This window comes from Sinocyclocheilus rhinocerous, unplaced genomic scaffold (genome assembly GCF_001515625.1).
Source record: "Sinocyclocheilus rhinocerous isolate Xijiao unplaced genomic scaffold, SAMN03320098_v1.1 scaffold182, whole genome shotgun sequence".
NCBI lineage: Eukaryota > Metazoa > Chordata > Actinopteri > Cypriniformes > Cyprinidae > Sinocyclocheilus > Sinocyclocheilus rhinocerous.
Genome location: NW_015655576.1, coordinates 794,317 through 818,845, shown reverse-complemented (window position 1 = coordinate 818,845; position 24,529 = coordinate 794,317). Strand labels below are relative to the sequence as shown.

The 24,529-nt window shown below is 35.8% G+C and overlaps 2 protein-coding genes across 4 annotated transcripts in view; both read right to left on the bottom strand.

Moving 5' to 3' along the window:
- LOC107718574 (exportin-6-like) overlaps nt 1–21,279 on the bottom strand; it is a 22,349-nt gene extending 1,070 nt beyond the window's left edge. Inside the window, exons 1-24 of the mRNA XM_016525696.1 lie at nt 20,789–21,279; nt 19,199–19,289; nt 16,146–16,258; nt 15,624–15,821; nt 15,383–15,542; nt 15,185–15,262; nt 13,489–13,978; nt 13,275–13,401; nt 10,526–10,635; nt 10,328–10,436; nt 10,150–10,242; nt 8,679–8,748; nt 7,488–7,647; nt 6,364–6,456; nt 6,116–6,263; nt 4,181–4,327; nt 3,892–4,063; nt 2,678–2,833; nt 2,441–2,555; nt 2,223–2,301; nt 2,043–2,135; nt 1,224–1,385; nt 883–981; nt 11–210 (exon numbers count right to left, since the gene is read on the bottom strand). Of these exons, the coding sequence (XP_016381182.1) occupies nt 11–210; nt 883–981; nt 1,224–1,385; nt 2,043–2,135; nt 2,223–2,301; nt 2,441–2,555; nt 2,678–2,833; nt 3,892–4,063; nt 4,181–4,327; nt 6,116–6,263; nt 6,364–6,456; nt 7,488–7,647; nt 8,679–8,748; nt 10,150–10,242; nt 10,328–10,436; nt 10,526–10,635; nt 13,275–13,401; nt 13,489–13,978; nt 15,185–15,262; nt 15,383–15,542; nt 15,624–15,821; nt 16,146–16,258; nt 19,199–19,289; nt 20,789–20,791 (3,266 nt within the window). The 5' untranslated portion in view covers nt 20,792–21,279. The remainder of the gene's footprint in view (nt 1–10; nt 211–882; nt 982–1,223; nt 1,386–2,042; nt 2,136–2,222; nt 2,302–2,440; nt 2,556–2,677; nt 2,834–3,891; nt 4,064–4,180; nt 4,328–6,115; nt 6,264–6,363; nt 6,457–7,487; nt 7,648–8,678; nt 8,749–10,149; nt 10,243–10,327; nt 10,437–10,525; nt 10,636–13,274; nt 13,402–13,488; nt 13,979–15,184; nt 15,263–15,382; nt 15,543–15,623; nt 15,822–16,145; nt 16,259–19,198; nt 19,290–20,788) is intronic.
- A 2,402-nt stretch (nt 21,280–23,681) lies between these two features.
- antkmt (adenine nucleotide translocase lysine methyltransferase) overlaps nt 23,682–24,529 on the bottom strand; it is a 4,637-nt gene continuing 3,789 nt past the window's right edge. For all 3 annotated transcript variants that reach the window (XM_016525693.1, XM_016525694.1, XM_016525695.1), the window contains 2 exons: nt 24,265–24,315; nt 23,682–24,143 (listed from right to left, as the gene is read on the bottom strand). In XM_016525693.1, the coding sequence (XP_016381179.1) occupies nt 23,952–24,143; nt 24,265–24,315 (243 nt within the window). In that variant the 3' untranslated portion in view covers nt 23,682–23,951. The remainder of the gene's footprint in view (nt 24,144–24,264; nt 24,316–24,529) is intronic.

Below are 24,529 nucleotides of genomic sequence, written 5' to 3'. Positions count from 1 at the left end.
GGCAAGCGTGGTGCGTTGGTGTGGGTCGGGGCCTTGGCAGCCATTGAGGAACTCTGGCAAGAAGGAAGAGTAGAACACTTGGAAATCCACAGCCGCCATGTTGTAGAGCGCCAGCGTGATGTCGTCCTGGAGGAGGTCGTGACTCTTGTGCAGGAGGACTTGCAGAAGAACGTTTAAGAAGTGGAACAGCATAGTGTTCCGGAACAGCTTCTGCAATGAACGTGAACACACATGGAAACATAAAAATAAATGAATGTGAATTAAATACATTACACCTATAAATCAAAAAGAAATTTAATTAAACATTTAATGTGTTTCAGTTTTCATTTATATTAAATATTACTGACATTTTTACTTACAAATAAAATTTTAATTTATATTAAATATAAATAAAAAATTTAACTAAAACATACTCAATATGAATAAAAAACTTATTTAATTTTTATCTTCAATATATATTAAATATGTTTTCAATTTTATTTGTATTAAATAGGAGTTAAATTTCTATTTATATTGAACATAACTTAATTAAAATTAAATTAAACATTCATTACATATTAAATATAAATAAAACAAACATTTTGAATAGTTTAGTTTTTAATTTATATTAAATACAAGTGTATTTTTTATTTATATGAATATATTTATATTAAATAAGTTTAACTAATTTTAAAAAAATTTATATTACATGTTAGTTAAATTTTTATATATGAAATATAATTTACATTTTTATTTACATTAAACATAAATGAATAATTAAATTTAAATATTTTTTTAAGTATAAATCAAATGAAAATATAACAAATATAAATATTTTTAATTTAGAAATCTAACAAATAAATGAATAAAAAAAATTAAATTAAAAACAAGTAAAGTTTTTACCCTGTGGTAGAGCTTGTGTTTGGTGTTCAGGACCTCCAAGTAACTCAAGTTTTGTTTAAAGATGTGAATGTCCGGTTGCAGAAAAGACTGACCGAATGCCTGCAAATCAAAGACATTGCACTCAGACACAAAAATAGCAATAAACAATAAAAGCTAGAAACGTTGTTGAAAACTGGGCTGACTCCACACACACTACAGTGCCATTGAAATGGTTGATTGATGTAGTTCTTTATAATGAATGAATCAAACTCTGAATCAGACTGAATCAGATCAGTATGGAAGGGAGAACCAGACTTGGTTAAGATGTGTTTTTAGGGCAGTTATGCATGTGCGGTTGATACCTGCATGGCAGCAATGAACTGCGCTTGGTTCTCCATGAGTTCTTCGGCTCCGCTTCTCTGAACGCTGCTCATCACTGAGCTTTTGAAGAAGAACCTCCAGTTCTGATGAAGAATCTGAAAGAGTAGCTCAAACATCTCGGCTTTCACATCTGGACAGGAACGCTGTTGAACACAGAGACCAAGATCAGCAGAGAACTTCCAGAAAGAAAAACGTTAGAGACATTTTAAGGGACCTTTAGATAGCTAAAACCTTTTTACTTTTAATTAAACCATTTTAATCGTTAAATAATGAAAATATTCTGTATTAATCATGTATAATTATTGTAAGTGTTTGTATTTAGTTACCGTCTACAATTAGCATTTGTCTTGTAGATGCAAATGTATTAAATGTTCTGCGTTCTGGTTTCTACACTAATATTATTTTTACAGAAGTAATATTCATATATATTTTAAGTAGTCCGTATTAGTGTTGTAAAAAATCACTGATTTACATTACAGGCTATCAGAATTTCATCTTTCTGAAAATGTATGAGCCATAAAGCTGAAAATACAAAATCTAAAAGTTTGCATATGTTAACAGGATCAATAATAAAAAAAAAAAAATTTCATATGTCAGACTTTACAGGGTTACTAATATATCACTTATTTAAATACATGGTCATGAGATGTAAAATATATATAGGCATCAATATATCATCCCATAATATCTGAAACATATTCTTACAGTAAATTTCTGTTGTTGTTTTTTTTAAACCATAAATTCATCGACTTTAACTTAAGCGCTCTGAGGTTGGGTGTCTTTTAATTCATGCCTCATACCTCTGCCACTATTGGGTAAACCTGATCCAAACAAAGGCTGAGGATGCTGGGTAACAGAGGTTTGAAGGTCTGACCGGGTTCTTGAACCACCACCTGAAACAATAATCCACAGACAAAACGTGAGTAGCATGTTTAATAAGCACAGAAAGCCAAACACAAAGCTGCTTTTGTTCCTTTTACCTGCAGAATCTTGAGAAACTTCTGAACCACTTTGGAGCCAGAGCTGCCCTCCTGTAAGATGCTCACCGCCAGCTGATCTCTGAGGAACATGGTGAAGATTGAGCCAAGTTAGATAAGCCTGACATCAATAAGCAGTTACACATGATTGATCAGCACCCATACAGATTCAGGAACAACTGATAATAGCTCTCATTGTCAACAAAAGCTGTGAAGGTGACCTGGTGAACATGCTGAGGAAGGTCTGGATGATCTGCTCTGTGAAGGCCACGCCCATCTGCACACGCAGCGCTTGAAACAGCGTGAGAAAGAAATTCAGCATCTCATCGGTCACATCTGAGAGAGGGAAAATGCATAAGACAAGATGTCAGTCCAGTGAAACGGAGCAAATACGATTACAACACTAGAAGGCAGTGAAGAAGAAAGTTCGCTGGCTATTCAAGTGATTCTTTTGTTACCTGGCTGCTGGATGAAGAGGGGGAAGAGCGCGAGCGTGACCTGGACTGACTCCTGCAGGCTGTGGTAACAGATCTGACGGGATTTAGTGGCCTCTCCTGATATACTGTCCACCAGATCCCTCAACACGCACAGAGTCTGCTGGATCACCGCTTTACCTGAGGGACACATGATGATTTAAATTATCATCATTTTTGAAAATAATTTAAAGTTTAACTGGTAAAAAGAAAGCTGTGTGTATAAATAAAAGTGTGTGTGTGTGTGCGCGTGTATATGTATATATATATATATATATACATATACACACACACACACACACTTATATATATACATATACACACACACACACACTTATATATATATTCACAACCCATCTCCTGTATTGTGAAGTTATGAAAGAGAGAGAAATCGTGGGTGGGACTATATGTTATAATTTATATTATAATATACGTTTTTTTTTTTTCAAGAAACTAATACTTTTATTCAGCAAGGACGTTTAAATTGATCAAAATATTGATTTAAAAATAACAAAAATTCAAATAAATGCTAAAAAAAAAAATAGTGAAATGCACTCACTCACACAAATCATGTTGGCTGTCATGTATGTTTTGTTGACCGTGATTATTTTGTATTTGATTTGTCACCGGTAAATTGTATAGCTTTACATAATAAAATAAAATAAAACAAATTAATTAATTAATTAATCTTTTCTGCTCACCAAGTCTATTTAACGATGAAAAATACAGTAAAAACAGCAAAATATGATTACAATTTAAAATAACGGCTTTGTATTTTCATATATTTTAAAATGTAATTTATTGCTGTGATCAAAGCTGAATTTTCAGCATCATTACTCCAGTCATCAGTGTCACATGATCCTTCAGAAATCTTTATAATATGCTGATTTGCTGCTCAAGAAACATTTGCTATTATTAAAAGAGTTGTGCTGTTTAATATTTTTCTGAAAACTGTGATCATTTATTTTTCAAGACTCTTCGATGTATTGAAAGTTCAAAAGAACAGCATTTATTTGAAATAGAAATCTTTTGTACAATTATAAATGTCACTTTTAATCAATTTAATGCATCCTTGCTGAATAAAAGTATTTATTTTCCTAGTTTAAAAAAAATCTTACTGACCGCAAGGGTATATAATATTCTGTATTACCATTAATAAATACTATAGCTATTAGCTAATAATCATCTGTTCCTCTTACTGTTGTGATGATGGTTGGGTGGGCGGGGCAGGAGGCGGTACTGATGCGTGAGACTGCTGAGAAGCCGCGCGTGATTGGCTGAACGGTTCGGCCACTGCTGCTCCGCCTCTGGCAGGCTGGGCCACGGCAACAGCAGCATGTTAGACAGAGCTCGACACACGAGGACGTGAGCCTTGGACAAAAACAACAAACATTACATCACAAACAAATACAGATGGATCCAAGTACAAACTGTGCCACACTGTCCTGTTTTTCAAAGACAGACCAATATAAACCCACGCACACACACCTCCGGAGGTAATCTGTGATTATGATTCTCTGTGATCAGGTTGAAGATATTCTGCACCGCTGGCAATGACACCAGGAACACTGGCCGCACGGTGGTCGCCATGGAGACCAGGAGATGGCACGCAGATAACAGCAATTTCTCTGGAACCTGCGGCACACAGAGATCAGGCAGATTAGCGTTTTTCCCAGTCAAAGAATGAGGAAAAACTGGCTAAACAGAATTAACCTAAAAATCTAGTGAAATTGTAAACCTTAACACACAGAGTAATGATGTTTAGTTTCAAGACAACCCAACTAAATATACAGTAATGGACATTAGTACTAAAAATTTTAATGTGAATACTTCAAGACTGAGTGAATTTACTTTATGGTGTTTATATTTTAATATGTTGTAGGTGGCTGTAAAAGCACATTTTTATCTCCCTCATCTCTTTGAAAGAGCTGCTTGTAGCAGCGAACATACATGTTTCAAAATAAGAGTCTCAGTGTATTTCAGGTTGTTTAAAATTAAAAGTCCCACATAAAATGCATAAAATCTGGACATTTTTTCTGGTATGTTGGTTCAAAAACAGTAATATTGTGAAACTATTACAATATAAATAGCTATTTTCTATTTGAATATATTGTAAAATGTATTTATTCCTGTGATCAAAGCTGAATTTTCAGCATCATTACTCCAGTCTTCAGTGTCAAACATAGACTGTATAAAAACATGGATGTAGTGTCCGTGACGTCACCCGTAGGTTCCTGACGAGGATTTTGAAACTCAAAGTGGGCTTCCTTGTTGGCATCACGAGAGAGAGCGGGAGGTTGCCGCTTGGTGTCAAATGCTCCTTCAGAAATGCTGAGCACAGCCAAAGCATAGCCATTTCAAAACAAGTGTCCCAATGTATTTTAGGCTTGTTCATAATTACAAGTCCTGCATTATGCATGGGGAAACTTGTGCAATGGATGCAGTGTCTGTATTGACTAAATCTGTTGAAATAATTTTTCATGTACAATAAAACCAAGTTACATGTACAAAATACCATAGTATCGTACAATTAAGATATAATATATAACAATTCAAATTACAGCACCTTCATAAAATTAATAAAAACAAAATAAAAACACTAATGAGCATTCTTTATCCATCATTTAGTAAAAATAGTTTAAAATCTTTACAAAAAGGTATGTCACCATCTTGCTCCAACAAAATGACTAGAATGCACCCGATGTCGTAATTATGACTTCCCAACTCGTAAATACAAACTTCCCAGGACGTCAAGAGCACACCGTAAGAATTTTAACACATTAAATAGATAGTATTGGCACAATAATGTTTACGGTCTTCATTATATCAGCAAAATCCAATATTGATTGACCTATAATTCACATGTAATTATATACATGTACAGGGGTGCACATAAGTGGTGTGCAGGTGCGAATGAGCGACCAAAATAAAAATGGTTGACATGGCTGACAGCCGTTAAAGCACAATCACCGCTTTAGATCGACTAACTGTAATACTGCATTAGATTTACATTCAAACTGAATGCATAAATCTGCCGGTTTCAGAGCAAAACACAAAACTGTGACATTCACTGAAGTGCTTCACTCGGCAGCGCTAAAATCAGCAGGTCATATACTTACTTCCCAGCAACCCGCCAAAATAAAAGCTTGCTGATTTGAGGTTTGAAAATTCATATAAAAAATGAAAAAGTAAAAAAAGAAAATGTACTATAAAAATAATCGTATTTTTATTTAATACTCATTTTTTATTTAAAATATAATAGTATTAATTACACTTTATTATTTTGTTTATTTTTTTAAACTAACTAAAAGTACAATAATACTATTATTAATTATTTTATTTTTTATAGTTATATTTAATGGGTCACACTATGTACAGTGTGAGCATCAAACTGAATCTCTAGGTTCATAAAGATCAAATCACCTTGGCATTGATGAGAGGGGTCGTGGCAGCCATGCTTGACGTGATGAGATCCATAAATTGCGTTTGATCTTGTTGTCGCTGTACCTCCCCGCAAAACTGAGCCAGCCAATGAGAATACGCCTGCAGAGCAGCCAATGACTGCGCATGCCTGCAAAACAAAGACGTTTATTAAGCATGATTATAAAACAATCCACCATTATGTTAACTGATGGCAAATAGCACCTTGAACAGAGTTTATGACTACTTACACGTCTATAAGGTCCGGTTTGAGCACTGAAGGAACAGCCATTTCGACATCATACAGGCAGATCTGAGAACTGTAACACGACACTTCAACCAATCTGAGAGGACAGACACAATTGCCATCACATATTTCAGTCAGTTAAAATAGGAGTCTTAAAAAAAAACTTAAAAAGTCTTTCATATTTTAAATGGTATTACAAAAGTCTTAATTCTCACTTTAAGAGGATTTAAATTTGGAAATAGAAAAACAGGAATCACAATATGGCCTAATGTGATTATTAAACTTTAAAAGGCAATGATTTAATTAAATAAATGTGAACACTGAACATTCAAAGTCAAACCGTGGCACTGTTGCACTTTTTACAGGCTAGTAACTAATGATAGTGATGCTTGACTTAGCAAACTCTACTAATAATGTAATTTGAAGTAGAGCCCGACCGATATGGGGTTTTTGAGGGCCGATGCCGATATTAGGGAGTAAAAAAAGGCAGATATCGATATATCGGCCGATATTCTTTATGTGTATATTATAGTACCTGTCAAAAGTTTGGACACTTTCCCATTCTTGTTTCGAAACTTTTGACTGGTACTATATATAGAATGCAGTATATATATATATATATACAAACACATTTTTTGCAATGATCACTCAAATGTGGTGATGAAATGCTTATAATGATGTGACAAAGATATGTAATGGAGGAAGGGTATTTAACAATAAACTTTATTATCCAAAATGAGTCTGACATCAGTGCACTGAACAGTAAAGTTGAAGTTTATTCAACTTTATTTCAATTCAATTCCAACTTTATTCCGTTGAAGTTTATTTCACTTCGGAACATTCATTCACGGATTTGCACTACGCCACTGTCTTCACACACAGACGAAACTTACTAGAGAAGTGTGAAGTGTGATATTATATACCTCTGTAAATAAATACTATTTAAATTCACGTCTCCCCGATATATCTGCAACAGGCTCATATCGGCTGATAAAATCGGCAAAACGATATATCGGTCAGGCTCTAATTTGAAGTATAAATCATGCCATAAAAACACAGAGGACATCAAGTACACACATAAGGAGGGAGTGTTGTTGTTAAATGAGGAATTGTGAATCAGGAACTGACCTCTGCACAATGGCGAGAGCATCATTGAAGCGAGTGGTGAAAACGTCCCCTGTGAAGAACTCGGCCAGCCGTCCCACGGCCTGCAGCAGAGAGCTCAGGTCTCTGAGAGTGCAGTGCAGCTTTCTGCAGTCAGCCTCCGCTGTGATGTTCAGCCTGCGGCCTGTTCACACGCACACGCGCACACACACACACACACACACACACAGAGGTGTGAAACCACTTAACAACAGCTGACAGCAGCTCACTAGCCACATGAGAACACCGCCACTAATGACCATCAGAGCGATCATTACAAGACCAGACACTACTACAACACTACTCACTCAACCTATACAGACTGATTACGTTTTCAAGCAATCAATAGAAGGTACATTACCGCTCATAAGTTTGGGGCTAGTAAGGTAATACTTTTATTCAGCAAGGATGCACTAAATTGATCAAAACTAACAGTAAAAAAATTATGTTACAAAATATTTCTGTTTCAAATAAATGCTGTTCTTTTGAACTTTGTTCATCGAAGAATCCTGAAAAAAATCACAAAAATATTGAGCAGCACAGCTGGTTTCCACAAAAAAAAACATTAAGCAGCACAACTGTTTTTAGCATTGATGATAATATGAAATGTTTCTTTAGCATCAAAATCTGCATATTAGAATGATTTCTGAAGGATCATGTGACTAAAGACTGGAGTAATGTTGAAAATTCAGCTTTGCATCACAGGAATAAATGGCATTTTAAAATATATTCAAATAGAAAACGGCTATTTTTAAAATCGCAATATTTCAAAATATTACTGTTTTTGCTGTATTTCAAAGAAAAAAACTTACCGACCCCAAACTTTTAAAATGGAGTGTGTGTTATAGTTCATGTAGAACTTCCTACTTTATATTTTCTCATCTGTAGTTGTACAGCCTTAAAATCAAACAAGTAACATTTGGATACTGAATAAAAATGGCACAGCATCTTGCATGGAAGTTTTCAATGAGCTTTGTGCAATGCATTCTGGGATTGCCTTATCTATGACGCATATATGCAAACCTGCCCTAAAATCTGGCCAAAACAATGTTTCTTATAATGGAACGGTATTTGGATACCTTAAAAGCATTATCTGGTTGTGCAGCTCTACAGGTTTTGGAACAAAACCGCTATCTATAAAACTCATTCAGATTGTGATAATGAAGAGATACTCACTTGCTCCTGATCTCACAATAAACTGTTGCAGCCCAAGATAAATGTCCAGATCCTCCTGGAGCACCGGAAACTAAAAACACGCATGTATCTAAATAAATAACTTACATTTTTCCTTTTATTTATATAAAATATATAACAATATATAAAATTACATATAACTTAGTGCTGGGCGGTATACCGGTTCATACCGAATACCGGTGTTTATTTTTGTTATGATATGAATTTTTAAAATACCGCTTAAACAACGTCGTTAGTATCGAAAGTATGTCGCTTAAACAACGTTCGGAACGCGACACTGTTTGAAAGGGGTCCCTTTTCACTGTTGCACTGTGTTGAGGGAACAGCTGTTTGTGTTACTAAGCGTGAAAGTTCCGAAACTGAAGCTGTAGAACTAATAGAACGTGATGACAGAAGAACTCATCCACAATATCCACATTGACCGCCACAAATATCCACCGCCCCCTGCCATCAGCTCCCGCGTCTCACACACACGAGCGCGACTTTAGCAGTAGATTTAGCAACTTTCAGACCCTTTTAGCGGCTTTTTTCCATAGAATATTCATACTGACAAACCTAGCGACTTTTTTGGATAAACCTTAGCTATGGTTCAGTTGGAAGATTTCGCCAGTGCTGTCCCGCGAACGTGAGGTCTGACTTTCCCGGAGAAGTGTCACCTCTCTCTGCGTGTGTTCTGTGCAGTGAGCGGCAGAGAAGCAGTGCATTCAGTTGGCCGCACCGCAGCCGATTTGTCAATAAATGAGTACAAAACAGCGTTTCCTAGCACCTGTCGCTTACTGATTGTTTGGAATTATAAATATGAGCGTAGTTCGTCTGTTAATATCACATGCACGGGTTTTTTATATTTTTAGATTCTTACTCAGATGCAGGCAGTGCGCTGCATGAGACAAAAAAGTAATCTAGCCAAAACAACCGCATAGCCGCTCTTTAGTGTAGATGCATGTTGATTTTATTAGACGATTATAACTGAGAGTGACTCCTGGTTAACATGCATTAAAAGGGGTCGTGTTTAGTCACTATTTAGTGTGGTATTTTTTGACAATATTCACTCATCATGACAGTAAAATAGGGCATTCTAAGTCAATATACTGCAGTATTTCCTCTCTCGATCAGTAGAAAATATGGTTAACACCCGGTCATGCATGAAAAAAAAATACCGTCATGAAACCGGTATAATTTTGAAAAATACCGTGATATAAATTTTTTGTCATACCGCCCAGCACTAACATAACTATACATAAAATTCTATATAACTGACAGCTCTAAAACTCCTACTCATGTGGATTACAGTGACCTTTGATTTAAAATCGTAAATCCTTCATTATTGCTTTTGGATTTTTAAATTAGATTTGTTTCCATATTAAACATCTAATAGACTTGCCAATGAAGAGTCAATTGTTTTCAGTACAAAGAGAGCGAGGACGTACACGCTCACCCACTCACATACACCTACCAGATCTGAAAAGGTCTGAGACGGCAGCAGCTCCATCACCCTGGCAACCACTTCCAAACTCTGACGCAGGTATCGTTGCCATTCCGTCTGTTGCTATAGAGACCAGAGGGGGAAAAAAAGTTCCAAAAATTCTGCAGAACAAAATTGATGCTTTGGTGCATGTTTAATGGATCCTTACATCATCATCAAGGGTCTCGTCATCGAGTTCTTCTAGCTGACTCTGGTTTAACCTGAACTGGATCCTGTTAATAACTTCACGCAGCAGCAGAACTAGAGCATCTTTATACCTGGACACACACACACACAGATTAATGCAATGTTTCTAATACAACCTAAACTCAATTCCTGGGCTCACAAAAAATCCACAGACACGCACCTGTTAACGACACTGTCACTGTCAGCCAATCGGCTTCTGATCTTGGTGGTCAGGTAGTCCAGGAATATACTACAGATGTCCAGACAGGCCAGATAACCCTCATGACTCGGCTGCAACAGATTAAACACACGTTTAAGTGAAGGGGTGCATAAAAGATGAAAGCTTAAGAATTTTAGTGCTGAATCACCCTCTACTTAAACGGGTCACAAATTGCATTTTTATTTTATAATGTTTCCTGAGGTGCACTTAAAATGTTCATCATTTTAGCCCTCCAGTTAAACACTATGTTTAAAGGGAGCGGGTCTCCACTTCCACTGCCATGTTCGGGTAACGTCTTCGCATATGAAATAAAAACTACGACACTTTTAATAATCGCAGCTGCTGAGATGAACTAATCATGAAAAGTGTTGATCATAGCATTATTTTTGGTGAGCGTGCAGAACTCTCAGTCACTTGTGCTGAACTGAAGTGACTGACAGCTCCAGTGATTATAAAGTGAGTGTACTTCGCATGCTTTCTGTATATAAATTTAAACAATTTAAATAGCAGATGATTTTCATGCTAAGAGGGACACTGTGAAGTTCAGTCACAGGCTTGATTTACTGACACAAACAGCAGTAAATGATTTTGCAAAAGAATGACCGACTACAAATACGTCCTTACATAACAAAAATCATGGAAGATAAAAATTGCATAATGTTAAATTCAGTTATTTTTTACTTTTGTGGACCAGTGTTATTTTAGTATTACAGAGATAATATTATAGATTTATTAATATTTTAAATTAGAATTCTTTTATATTTTTTATATTCTTTATATTTTTATTTTAGTTAAAATTACAGCAATGTTGTTGTGTGTTTGTCATTTTTGAAATAAGTCTATAGTTTTAATAAATTTTTGTTTTGGTTTTGGTTCGTTCTTTTAGTGCAGCAATTTGAACTAAATTAAAATGAGAAGTGTTGCTTTGGCAACTAGCTGAAATAAAATGTATTTAAAGGGATAGTTCACCCAAAAATGAAAATTCTGTAATTAATTACTCACCCTCATGTCGTTCCAAACCTGTAAGACCTTCAGAACAGTTCATCTTCAGAACACAAATTAAGATATTTTTGATGAAATCCGAGAGCTTTCTGACTCTGCATAGACAGCAACGCAACTGAAATGTTTTATGGCCCAGAAACGTAGTAAGGACATCGTTAAAACAGTCCATGTGACATCATGAGGGTGAGTAATTAATGACAGAATTTTCATTTTTGGGTGAACTATCCCTTTAAGGTTTTAAAAAAAAATTATTTCAAGTAACTTTTTTATGGTTTTAGTTTTAGTTAACTAGAAAAACATTGTTGTGGACTCTACGGTATATGTAAACTTCTATCATGTGAAACCGCTTATGCAGGACAGTACTAAATAAAAATTAAAAATTAAAAAAAACATGCGATTTTCATGATTCCTCTTATTTTGCTATTATTACCATCTTGTATTTACTGTATTTTCTGCAAGAGGCATGTAAACTTGTGAGCACAACTGTATCTCAAATCATGACACCAATCTGGATCTGTCCTAGGTCCTCTGCTATTTTCGATATACATGTTGCCCCTTGGTAATATTATTAGAAAATACGGGATTAGTTTCCACTGTTATGCTGATGATACTCAACTATATATCTCAACAAGACCAGATGAAACTTCTAAATTATCTAAGCTAACAGAGTGTGTTAAAAATGTAAAAGATTGGATGACCAATAACTCGGATAAGACAGAGATATTACTTATTAGACCAAAAGACAGTACACAGAATCTCTTGGATTACAATTTACAACTAGACGGATGTACTGTTACTTCCTCTACAGTCAAAAATCTGGGTGTTACATTAGACAGCAACTTGTCTTTTGAAAATCATATTTCCCATGTTACAAAAACAGCATTCTCACAAGGCCATCCGCCAGCGCTACCTGAAGAGCTGGTTCCTCGTGGACTTCGTGTCCTCGATCCCGGTGGATTACATCTTCCTGATGGTGGACCTGGAAGCTCACCTGGACTCAGAGGTCAGTCTCTCTCTCAGCAGATGGAATTTTCTTGATTCAGTAATTTCACTGTAGTATTTTTCATGAATAAATAAATATATGAAGTGTAACAGTGTAACTGCTCTGGGAATCGTATTTGTTTAAATAAAGACAGTAAAGTAATGAAGATGGAGAATAGGAGCTCTGTGCTGGTTCCCAACATTCAAATATCTCCATTTGTGTTCCACAGAAGAAAGAAAGAAAATCATACAAGTTTGGAACAACATGAGGCCTAATGATCATTTAATAGTGTTCATCGTCTGTTTGATTACGTCTTTGATTGATTTTTCTGTACATTTCTGCCATATGTACATTAACTGACAGTCACCACTGATAAGCTACCACTAAATATTGTAGAAACTTAATTTGCTGTAAAGTTGCTTTGCAATGATTTGTATCGTGAAAAGCGCTGTACAAATAAACTTGAATTGAATTGAATTGAACCTTCAAGTCCAGACACTTTCAACAAACATTCAACTATGACCGGGAAAACATAGATAAAAATACACCAGGTGTTTTCACAGGTTTGAAAACAAAAAAAGAAGGGTGATAGCATCAAAAATGAGAAGAACAGGGAAGGTTCGAGTAAAAAAAGTTCATGATATTAATGGAAATATCATTAGACATTAATATTGTAAGTCAGAGTCAGTGCTTCCTGGAACATTAGCTAAATGAAGGTGTTTTTACCTGGTTAAAGGTGTATTTGAAGAGCAAAGCTAGAAATTCCACTAGAGGAAACTGGGCGTTAGATTCAATCCTCCGCAGATGAACACTAACAAACAGCCTGAGGAAATCGGTGAACTTTTCCACATAGCTGAGAGGGACAGACAGGCAGAAAAAGGGTTAAAAAGCAGCAGCATCAATGAGTTAGAAGTTTAAAGCATGTGCATCCATTTCTTACCTTTCGTCTAATTCTTGCAATCTGCTTTTGATAGTGTGCGTGTTGGTGTGTGAGTGTGTGTTTGTGAGTCTTTGCAGCAGATAGAAAGTCTGTTGAAACATGCGGAGCAGAAACTCCTCAAAGTCCACCGGGACACAGTTTTTGCACATTAACTCGTTAATACAGTTCATGGCCATGACGCCCAATTTGGCGCGTTCGGCGTGGCCCACCATCTGACCAGTCCTGCCGTGTCCCCCGCCTCCGCTGCCGCCATTGGCCAGGAGGCTTCCGGGGGCGGAGTCTCCATTGGAAGTGGGCAGAGATTTCGTTTTGATTGGCTGCTGGCATCCGAAGCGTGCAAAATGAAAAATTGAAGCGAGGAGGGCTGGAGTGATAGAAGAGGAGAGAGGGATCCAGCTAAAAAGATGAGCCAAGCATTCCAGAGCTAGCAGACACAGAGCTCCACTTTCAGCTTCCAGAACCATCGGTGTGCTGTCGCCCGCCAAAACACCTACAGAACATAACAAAAGACAACAATTAATACAACAATCACTTACTGGTAGTTTGTGATTATCAGTATTGGTTGATAACCCAGTTGCTAATGGTTAACCCATACATATTCAGGTCAGGTGACAAGGCTACTTTCACTTTGAAAAGACGTGCTAGCTGAGAGGAGTATCATCAAAGCTAGCTGACTAAAAGTGATGAACCTGTGATATCTTCTTCAGGGCGAAAAAGGCATCTACATTGTGATCTGAGGAGATAAAGATTAAACGAATTATGTACCCACTGGATGCAACAAATGCCTCGTTTATAATGGGTTTTAATGTATCGTCTACAATTCTATATAAATACATATAAATGTTATTTATTTCTATACATAATATAACAACATTTAATAAAATAATAAATAAATTAATATAATTAATATATCATATCAAATTATATTACGTGACACGTGTATAAAAATTGTATGTATAAAAATGTATTTCTAGATTTACTCAAATGTCACAAATTTAAATTTATGAGTGTGCAATATTTAAATAATATAAAAATAACAATGAAAATATATTATAAATAAAACAAACAATAAAAAGTGAAATAAATAAAAATTATCATATCATATCAAATTATATTATGTGACGTATAAAAATTGTATGTATAAAAATGTATTTCTAGATTTACTCAAATGTCACAAATTTAAATTTATGTGTGTGCAATATTTAAATAATATAAAAATAACAATGAAAATATATTATAAATAAAACAAACAATAAAAAGTGAAATAAATAAAAATGATCATGAACACAGTTTCACCAATTTTGCTCATGATAAGAATTAAATGAATTATATTAGCTAGGGTTCAATTATTAATGAAATTAGTTTAAAAAACAATTAAATTGAAATTGTCAAATGAATTTTCAATAGCCAAATTTGTGGTTTCATCTTTTTACTGAAAGCATTATAACTTGCAACCAACAGGTTTTTTTGTTTTGTTTTGTTTTTTTTACACACACAGTTCAAATAGTTTTACTTACTACTGTAAAGTGACTTCACTGTCACCTATTCCCATTGGCAATTTACATTAATTGCATCATTTGTTGTTGCAGACCTACATCACTTTAACCTATATTAGTTTACCACTAGTTGGTATCACTGATGTAGACCTTGCCTTTCAAAACGGACCAGTGTCAAAAGGGTCAAAGCAGAAGCTCACCTGACTCTCTAGATGTGGGGGATGGAGGGGGAGTGGTGGCCGTAACACTGTGTTTGTCCCATACCGTCTCCAGAATACCTACGAGGAAAAGAGTCGTTTAAAATAAAACTGCAAGTCCAATCACATACACATTTTCCAGTGCTTAAGGACTAGTTACATCCACATATACTCTGAATTAACGAGTTACTAGCGTCTCACCAGTCAGAAGGTTCAGTACGGTGGGGATCTGATCCAGTAGGAGTTTCTTCAGCTCCTCTTTACGAGCGACGCTCAAGTCTTCTCTGGGACAGACCAGCTCTTCTGAGGTCATCTTGAGCAGAACTAATCCCAGCGGCGCTAGAGACGGTGACTGCACTAACTACAACAAACCACAATGATGGAGTCAGTTCACTTTAATATGATTTAATAATAATAATACATAATAAAGAATAAGACGTACCTGTAAGGTGTTGCTAAAGAAGTCATGGTAGAACATCGGCCAGTCCTGGCGTCCGATGTCCACGATGACTTTGCACAGCTTGTTTCTGATGAAGAAAGGCAGCAGTGCATGCTGGGAAAGCAGAAGCTTGGGCAAACAGCTACGAAGTTCTGCTTTGTCTTCACTGGCCACACCAACCCACATCTTGTTCACAAGATTCTGCACAGAAGGGCCGACACATTTATTGTCATATCTCATATCTTAAACACAGTTGGGGATGCCTGTGCTCAAATATTTTAATCTATTTTAGGGTGATTCACATAAACACCTCCAAGTCATGTTTTACACTAAAAATCAACAGAAACAAATGTTGTATTTTGCATAAAGAAAAGCTTATTTTTTTGTTCCATTAACATGTGTGTGGTGATATTATTTTAATGCTAATTCCCCTTAAAATTTGTTGGCAGTGTATAATGAACATAGTCTTGGCAGTTTTCATGAAATTAATTTACAGAAAATAATAAATTGAAGGGTTCATTTTACCTCAAACACAGTAAGGCTGTACATCATGACGTATTCATTTCTGCTGTTGGAGAGGAAGTAGAGGCAGTGCCTCCACGAGCCAGGCTGACCCGCAAAACTGTTCAGCAGCTCTTCTGCAAGACACAACACAAAAAAAGAGTAAAGAACACATATTTTGGGGGAAAAACATCCATGTTGAACATCCTAATTGAAACAAACCAAATATTGGAAGTCATTCAAATGTTTAGCTGTGTGGTTTAGACTCAAACACTGAAACTTTGATAAACACGAGCAATACAATGAAAAGGGCGTTTACAAGATAATTTCAACAAAGATGCTTAAGAAACTTCTGTAAAGTACAAATGAAGGCTGTTCCCACAACTGAGAGCTCTTCACTTCTAATTTCAGGACAAGCCAACAATGGTTTGTATACAAAGTTTTGCATATTTGCATAAAAAAGAAAACATTGGTTTGTTGCACACCTACATAGATGAGCATTTCAAAAACCAGTAAAGTTAAAATACAGTATGTTTGTTAGCAAGAGCTACTTTACAATAAACGTGTAACTCCATAGCAGTTACACACATTCGTTTGACACTCTGGATCGAAATCTACTTACAAGTATCGGTCTTTTTTTAAATCAATATGCATGCGTACTATCTTTTCTAGGAACTGAACTCTTAACAATGACTCCATTAGATAGGGAAGATTTTTGTTATGGCAATATTTTAAAACACAGATCAACTCTCGTGACAAATAGGAACTGAAAAACTGAAGCGCAGCTGATAGTTTTTAACATATGGTTTTGTCTGAAAACATGGTGTGAAACAGAGTGAAAGATAATATAGATGGTTGTATGAGGACACGTCAAGTACAGCTGACTTCCACTTAAACAGCTTCTGTAAAAATCTCATTCATGCTTCATATTTGCTTCGTAAATTCATGTACATTTTAAATCATTTTTATATTGCATTATGAACTAAATTTAAAAATTTGGAGTCAAGTCTAAAGTAGAAATTAATATACATCAAGCCATTTCATAAGGTTAAATTCTGTCATCATATTTGGGTGAACTGTTACTTTAAGATAAAATCAATTAAATGTTTGTAATGAAGTAAAATTACAATAACATGGGTTCTGAAAACTCAATATTCTTGGTGTAATAGGTGACTTATTCTGGGTCTGATACACAAGCCATGTATTTCCTGATGAAGAAACGCTTGACCAATTACAGATAAGATTTACTTCCTCCAAACATATCACTGCTGAGAAGTGTACATTGATCACACATTGAGCTACAAGCCCTAAGCTTCACAAAGCACTGTGTTTTAACCCAGGATTTAGCGTAAAACTTGGACCAAATGCTCTTCAACAAACAGAATACCAAGGATTTTATGAAACTCAAGAGACACACAGCTTAAATGCCATGAATGTGGTCTCCACCCACGAAATATAACTGTTATTAGACACATTCCTCACCTTAAAGGGGTCGCATGATCATTTATTTTTATTAGATGTTCTCTTATAAGTTTTAAAAGCTTTGACGCATCAAAACAGTCATAATTTAGTTTTTAATGAGCATTTTCCATTGCATTTAGCAGATGCTTTTATCCAAAGTGACTTACAATAGAAAAACATGAGCAATTCATCACAGAACCAACAATAATATTTTCCAGTCTGTCTCTAATCCTTAATTAAACAGGCCATTTTTGTGCTGCTGTGCCTTTAAGACTTATGTAAACACCAGAGTTTCTGCAGGGTTTATGAAAGTAAATGTAAGACTTTTTAAGACCTATTTAAGACCAAGTAAAGAAGATTTAAGGAATTGAATGGAAAACTATGTCAATATGGCCTCTGAATGTAAAAGTCTGGTATTAGCAATGCTTCAAAGTTTGAAAATACAACTTTCAGTTCGAAGGGAAAACAAGTTTTTATTCATTCCCCACTGACAGATGTTTGTTCTTGTTTTAAACAAACTCGCTTAAATTTTTCAATTTCTCAGAAAACAACACTTCATATCTGTATTTTGCATCTCAAGTAAATGTACCTTGATTTAAGGATGTTTAGATAGCTTTATTGAAAAAAAAAAAAAAAACACTGACAAAGATTTACTTTTTTGCTATTAGCTATATAAAATAAACGCTGTTGAAATGTGCCGCTCTAACCATTTAGTTCAGGCTGAAATGATCAGATGTCTTGTTTAAAATAAATGTCAGCCGCTTGTTTCTATCACTGGGCTTCTTCAGAAGGATCTGCAGAGCTGTAGGTGCTACACACAGACCAGCTTTAACAGACGTTACTGCATTTTACACTTATTTAACAGCACACACACTACTTCTATTAGCACACTGCTCCTGACAATTTGCTAAATACTGACTAGGTATCACTGAAGTGAACATAGGGCGATCTTGTGCATTAGGCTTGCCGCGATAGACGGTGCTGACGGTGATACCGTTGTTAAGCCACAACACCGGTTACGTCACTTGCCCACCGGCCCCCACCATTGTTTTGGTGTTTTTATAGTAATAAAAATCATTTAGTTCAGTAAAAGAACAGACACTACAATTAAAAACTGAACGCGGCTGCTCAATGCAGCGTGCCGAACGACAGTCGCATCACAGATCAGCTAATTCAAAAGTGAAAGTAAAATGCGCACGGCGCTTTTAAGCTATTTAAAAGTGGAGGAAAAGAGGGAAAATTAAAATGAACTAAAAACGAACAATTGCTTTACGCCGAATTGCCACTATTTGAAAGTGAAAGTAAAATGTGCACACCGCTTTTGCAAGCTATTTAAAAGTGAAGGAAAGCAAGGAAAAGAGGAAACGCCCCGCCCCCACGGTGATACCGGTATTACCGGTGTTGTCACACGTCAATTAACCGGTGGGAAAATTTCCTCACCGTCACAACCCTATTGTGCATCAAGAAATTTCTTGAAAAAAGAGAAAATCGAATGTCTCATGATGCGAGACAGACATAACAAATGACAGCCTTTTCAGATTATAACCGTACAAAGGATGACTGTGCAAATCAGGGCATGATAACTGTGTGAAGGCCAGTGTCAGGCATATGCTCACCAATCTCTCTCTTGCGGTCATTGGTGGTGCAGCTGTGGAAAAACTCTGTCATAAGACTCTCCAGGGCCCGTAAGGATGCCTCCTCTGATGCCTGCAGCACAGAGAGAGACGGAAGAGGGGGGAGGGAGGGAAGAGTAAGATGAGATATGACAAGATAAGGCATTTCAATCTGAACTTTTAATGCAGGCATGCACTGCATCAAACACAACTCCATCGCATCTACTAAATGCAAATCCAGCATACGGAGTCATAGATACTCAAAAATGTCAATATACTGTACATAAAAATCCCATTTTAGACTAACAATAAATAGCTCAAATGTTCTCATAACTGATTTAAGGTTTTGCAAGCTCCCAGGAAGCTATATTCTTTATATGCTGTTGAATGTCGTCACTGTTATGTATTTGGCTTGGGAAGATGTAGCTCATCATTTATAGGAAAAAAAAGAAAGAAAGGTTTGTCATTATTAAATCACCCTCATTTTCTTTATGTTAGGGCTGCACAATTAATCAGAATCAGAATCAGAATCAGAAGAGCTTTATTACCAAGTATGTTTTTTTAATGTCAGTGTTTTGTTTTTGTTGTTCATGCAGTGTTATTTTGAAGACAGCTGAAAAATTCTTCAAAATTTTTTTTTTTTTTTGGTGCGTGTGTGTTCCACAAAAGAAAGTCATATGGGTTTGGAATGGCATGAGGGTGAGAAATTAATTAATTGTAATTTATTTTATAATGTTAAATTATTATTTTTTTTCTTTATTAACTCTTAAAGTCTATGCGTAATGCATCATGTTGCCTTTTTCTATTTCATTTAAATTTTATTTATTAACTCTTTAAGACTATGTGTAATGCATCATATTGTCTTTTCTTATTCTTTCATTTTTCTTATTTTTTATTTATCAAACCTTAACTACTATGTATAATGCATCATGTTGCCTTCTTCTGACAGATCCCCTTTTTTTCAGTGCACGCTCGCCCTCAAAATACACACAAAAAGGTGAGAGTGTTCACAGAAAAGAGTAGTAAGGGTGGAAGACGAATACAGGAAGTGGGCTGATGATGATGATGATGATGATGACGCTCAGGGTTCTGAAATCTTTGTATGAGTCACGACACGTTGCGTGTGACGTCACAGCAGCAGAAGAATGCTTTTGATTTCCTCATACCGTTCAGAATGTCCTGAACTCAAGAGGACACCGTTACATACACACGCAGAAGAAGCTTTGCTCTGCTTCGTTTGTGTGAATACCACCTGATATCGCTCCTCACTGACAGAATAAACTTCCAATTGTCTTGCTTTTATATCTGACAGATCTATGACTGCTATCTGTCAGCCCTAAGACACCATAGTACAGTAATACACATCTAAACCAAAGTGTTTTGACGTGCTTAAATTAAATCAATGCTTCTAGCACAATGCAATATGATCATTTACAGGCCAATAAAGAAGCACAGACGCTTCAAAAGCATTGCAACCTCCAGGCACTGCTGCACATACAGAAAGTTCACGTATTTGCAATTGCATATGAAAAAAAAATGCATCAAATAGACTGTGAGTGTGTTACACATATATATGCATTAATTTTGACTCACCATGCCCGGGCTCTGAGCTTTTATGCGGCTATAATATGAGATGAATCGGTTTCTGCTCGCTCATGCTTCCTCTGGGGCCTTTGTATTTCACCTTTGGGAAGCACCGAAATTCCGCATCACTGTCCCGCACACACCCGGTGGACCCCGGGCTCGGGCTCCGAGACACTTGTTATTATTGTTGATCTAACGCGAGCCTAAACGAGACTGGAACTGACGCTACCCGGATACACGGCGACAAACCGCATACAACTACTGCGAAATAGAGAGAAGAGCAACAAAACAGCGGTCTTAAAAATATGTCGGGACTCTATTCTTTACGTCTCGGGTGGCGGTAGCGCTGTACGGGACTCGGTGTTTTAATTTGAGCCCCCAGAAGACTGACAGAGCCACTCCTTGGGTTGCTGGGATCGCTCTTTCCGTGCAGGCCTCTCGTAAGCTTCCTCTCCTCTGCCCATTAAACTAACGGAAGTGACATCTTCCTCATAGAATAGAAATGAGAGCGGGCAGAAAGGCAAACAGCTTAAAGGAACGGTTTACTTTAGTGGGCGGGATTTAAAGAGGAGAAGCTGTCTCTGATTGGTCAGAAGCGACAGGTCTGAATAGTAATTAGGCGATTTTTTTTTAAATTAGTGAGCTTTTCAAACAATACGTTACGCAATTGTTTATTTTATTTGGAAAATTTCTTGTACAAGAAGAAGTGGGCTCTTTGCAAACCTAATTTTCCTACGTTTTATAAATGACTTTAAATTATATATATAAATATTTTGGAACAAGATAAAAACAAAACAAACAAAAAAAAACAATGAAAAATGTCGTAAAATGTGTATAACTTTTTTTTTGTTTGGCAGCGAATGTTGTTCATATTGTCACGATTGCAATACCTCTTGTAAAAACATAAAATATATATAATATGTAAGCATAAATAAGCAACATTTCAGTACATTTTGGTATTTATGTGTACGATTTGCATTTATTTATTTATTTATAGCACACATTATACCACACTATATACTATACACATTATAGCACACATTATACTACTTAAACGTTCTAAATTTTACTGCAGCACATCTTATAATTTAAAATTGTTTTTTTTTTTTAAAGTTTCATTTTACACGATTATACCACACTATATACTATACACATTATAGCACACATTATACTACTTAAACGTTCTAAATTTTACTGCAGCACATCTTATAAATAATTTAAAATTGTTTTGCTTTCGCTTTAGTCATCACGTGGTACTTGTTACTTTTCTCAGCGCTGGTCGGACTGTACCAGTCACCGTCGTTTGTGATTACTAATCAGGCTTGATCTTTTCATCATTTTATAGAGGAATCAGAGGGAGAATTCCCATTAGTATGTCAGGCATGTATATTTGTAATAACGTGACTTAAATGATTATACTTTATATTATACAAATGTCTCCAATAAGATATAACACGTTCTGAGATTTGAATGCGACTCAATAGAGGAATCGGCGTTGTGAGCCGTCAAGCGCCCCTTGAGGAAAAACATTACGCGCTCTAAACTAAACTGTAATTAGGAACTAGTTGCTTTTGCCACCCAATGTACTCTACCCATTAAACTACCGGAAGTGAAATCTTAAACTCGGGCCGGATGAGACCGGCCGCAACAAGGCACATGTCGAGTACAGTGTGTATGTGTGCAGGTATTGCTTCATTATTACCATAGACTGTATGATTATTACACATATGCATCCGCCAAACCAGAGCTTTTCAGTCTTTTAGATGCCACGGACCCCCAAATATGATGACCCTCGTGTGAGGGACCCACATCCTAAAGTTTAAAAGACATCTATATAGTTTTATGTATAAATACCGCATTCACATTTATATTTACATTTAGTCAAGCTTTTATTCAAAGCGACTTACAAATGAGGACAATAGAAGCAGTCAAACCCAACAAAAGGGCAAAAATATGCAAGTGCTGTGACAAGTCTCAGCCTAACGCAGTACAAGTAGCAGGGTTTATATATATATATATATATATATATATATAAAAACCCTGCTACTATAAACCCTGCTATATATGAAATTAATAAAAAGAAAAACAAGTAGATAGAATAGAAAAAGAGTAGGGAACGCTAGAGTTAGAGGGTCATTTTTTAATGTAATAAAAAGAAAACAGGAAGATAGAATAGAAAAAGAATAGAGAATGCTAGGCTCTTTTTCACAAAGAAAACAAGTAGTAAGAATAGAAAAATAATAGAGTGCAAGTGTTAAAGGGTCAAGTGTTTTTTTCTTAGAATTAGAATAAAGTAATAACATATTTTTTGTATCTATTTTTATTGTTTATTTATTCATACATTTTTACACTGTTTTTCTTAACTGGTACTGGATATTATTTACAGTGGTCAATAGTTTTGCCCATTTAACAGAAGTGGTTTTGTCTGCCATACCAACGACTTTTACGACTAGCACAGTTTGTTTTCAAATATTTGTGATTTTGAATATTTTGAATTTGTTTCTTTTCATTTGAGTGCTTCTAATTTGCTAACTTCAAAATGTATTATAAATGCCTGCATCACATCAGCCTCTCTGCTTTGTAAAAATCAGCATAGGTTAATTAGCCAAAACAAAAGCTTTGTTACTTTTTGTTTCTGCATGTAGATGTTCCTCCTGGACTGTGAGAATCGGTCTGTGACTGTCTGTCATTTCTGAAGATGAAAGGGAAGAGCTTGCGATTCTCTTGCTTCTGGTTGTTTATTGTGGTTTGCTCAACGGCTTCACATTATGCAACCCATCAACTCGAGTACATGTTGAGTAAGACTGCAGATTGACTGGTAAACACATTTACAAACATGCACTTTTCACAAAACAGCACATGCAATTTAAGATGACTCTTGAGGTTTATTTCCTTTTTTTCATGTAAAAGAGAAATATTGTACACACAACATTATCTAGGTCACATCAAGAAACAGGAAGTGATCCACGTGTTTGAACCCTTTAAGGAACACCCACAGACAGCAGTTTTGTTTATCGACATTGTATGTTTTGTTTCACTTAAGAGTGAGGGCACAATAAAAAGATGAATTAATAGCTTAAATCTTGTAAAAACATTCTGTGCATCAAAGAATTCCATAAAACATGATAAAACGAATACATAATAATAAGAAAGCACAGGTTTAAAATGTTTCTCAGCTGGTTTCCTCATGTATATCTTGTGACTGGTAGCGATGTCTCAGTTCTTGTATGTGATAGGCCCACGCTCTGTCCACACCGTCACCCTCTACTTTACATGCCGTCCAATCAGGAAACGGAAAACGTCCCGCCACAATCAAAGCATCTTCAGGCAGCTCGGCCAGTAACTTCTTTTGCAAAAGACTTAACTGATAAAGACACAATACACGGTATATGAGGGCTTAATAATATGATGCAAATGCATTAAAGTCTTTGACTGAATTCATTCTAAGTCTTATTAAATGATTTAGGAATCACTGTGGTACTCACCACACTAGGGGCTAGAAATACTGTGACATTTTTATACGCCGAGAGATCAACCTGGAAACACACACACGCACACATATTACGCACAATATTGTGTACCAATCATATCTTACATGAGAAGTTAAGATAGTGTAAGACAATAGATTATAATATTATAATTAAATATTTTGGGAGCATAATATTGATGTATATGTTATTGGTATAAAATATTTGTGTGTGTGTGTGTGTATATGTATATACACACACACACACACATGTGTGTGTGTGT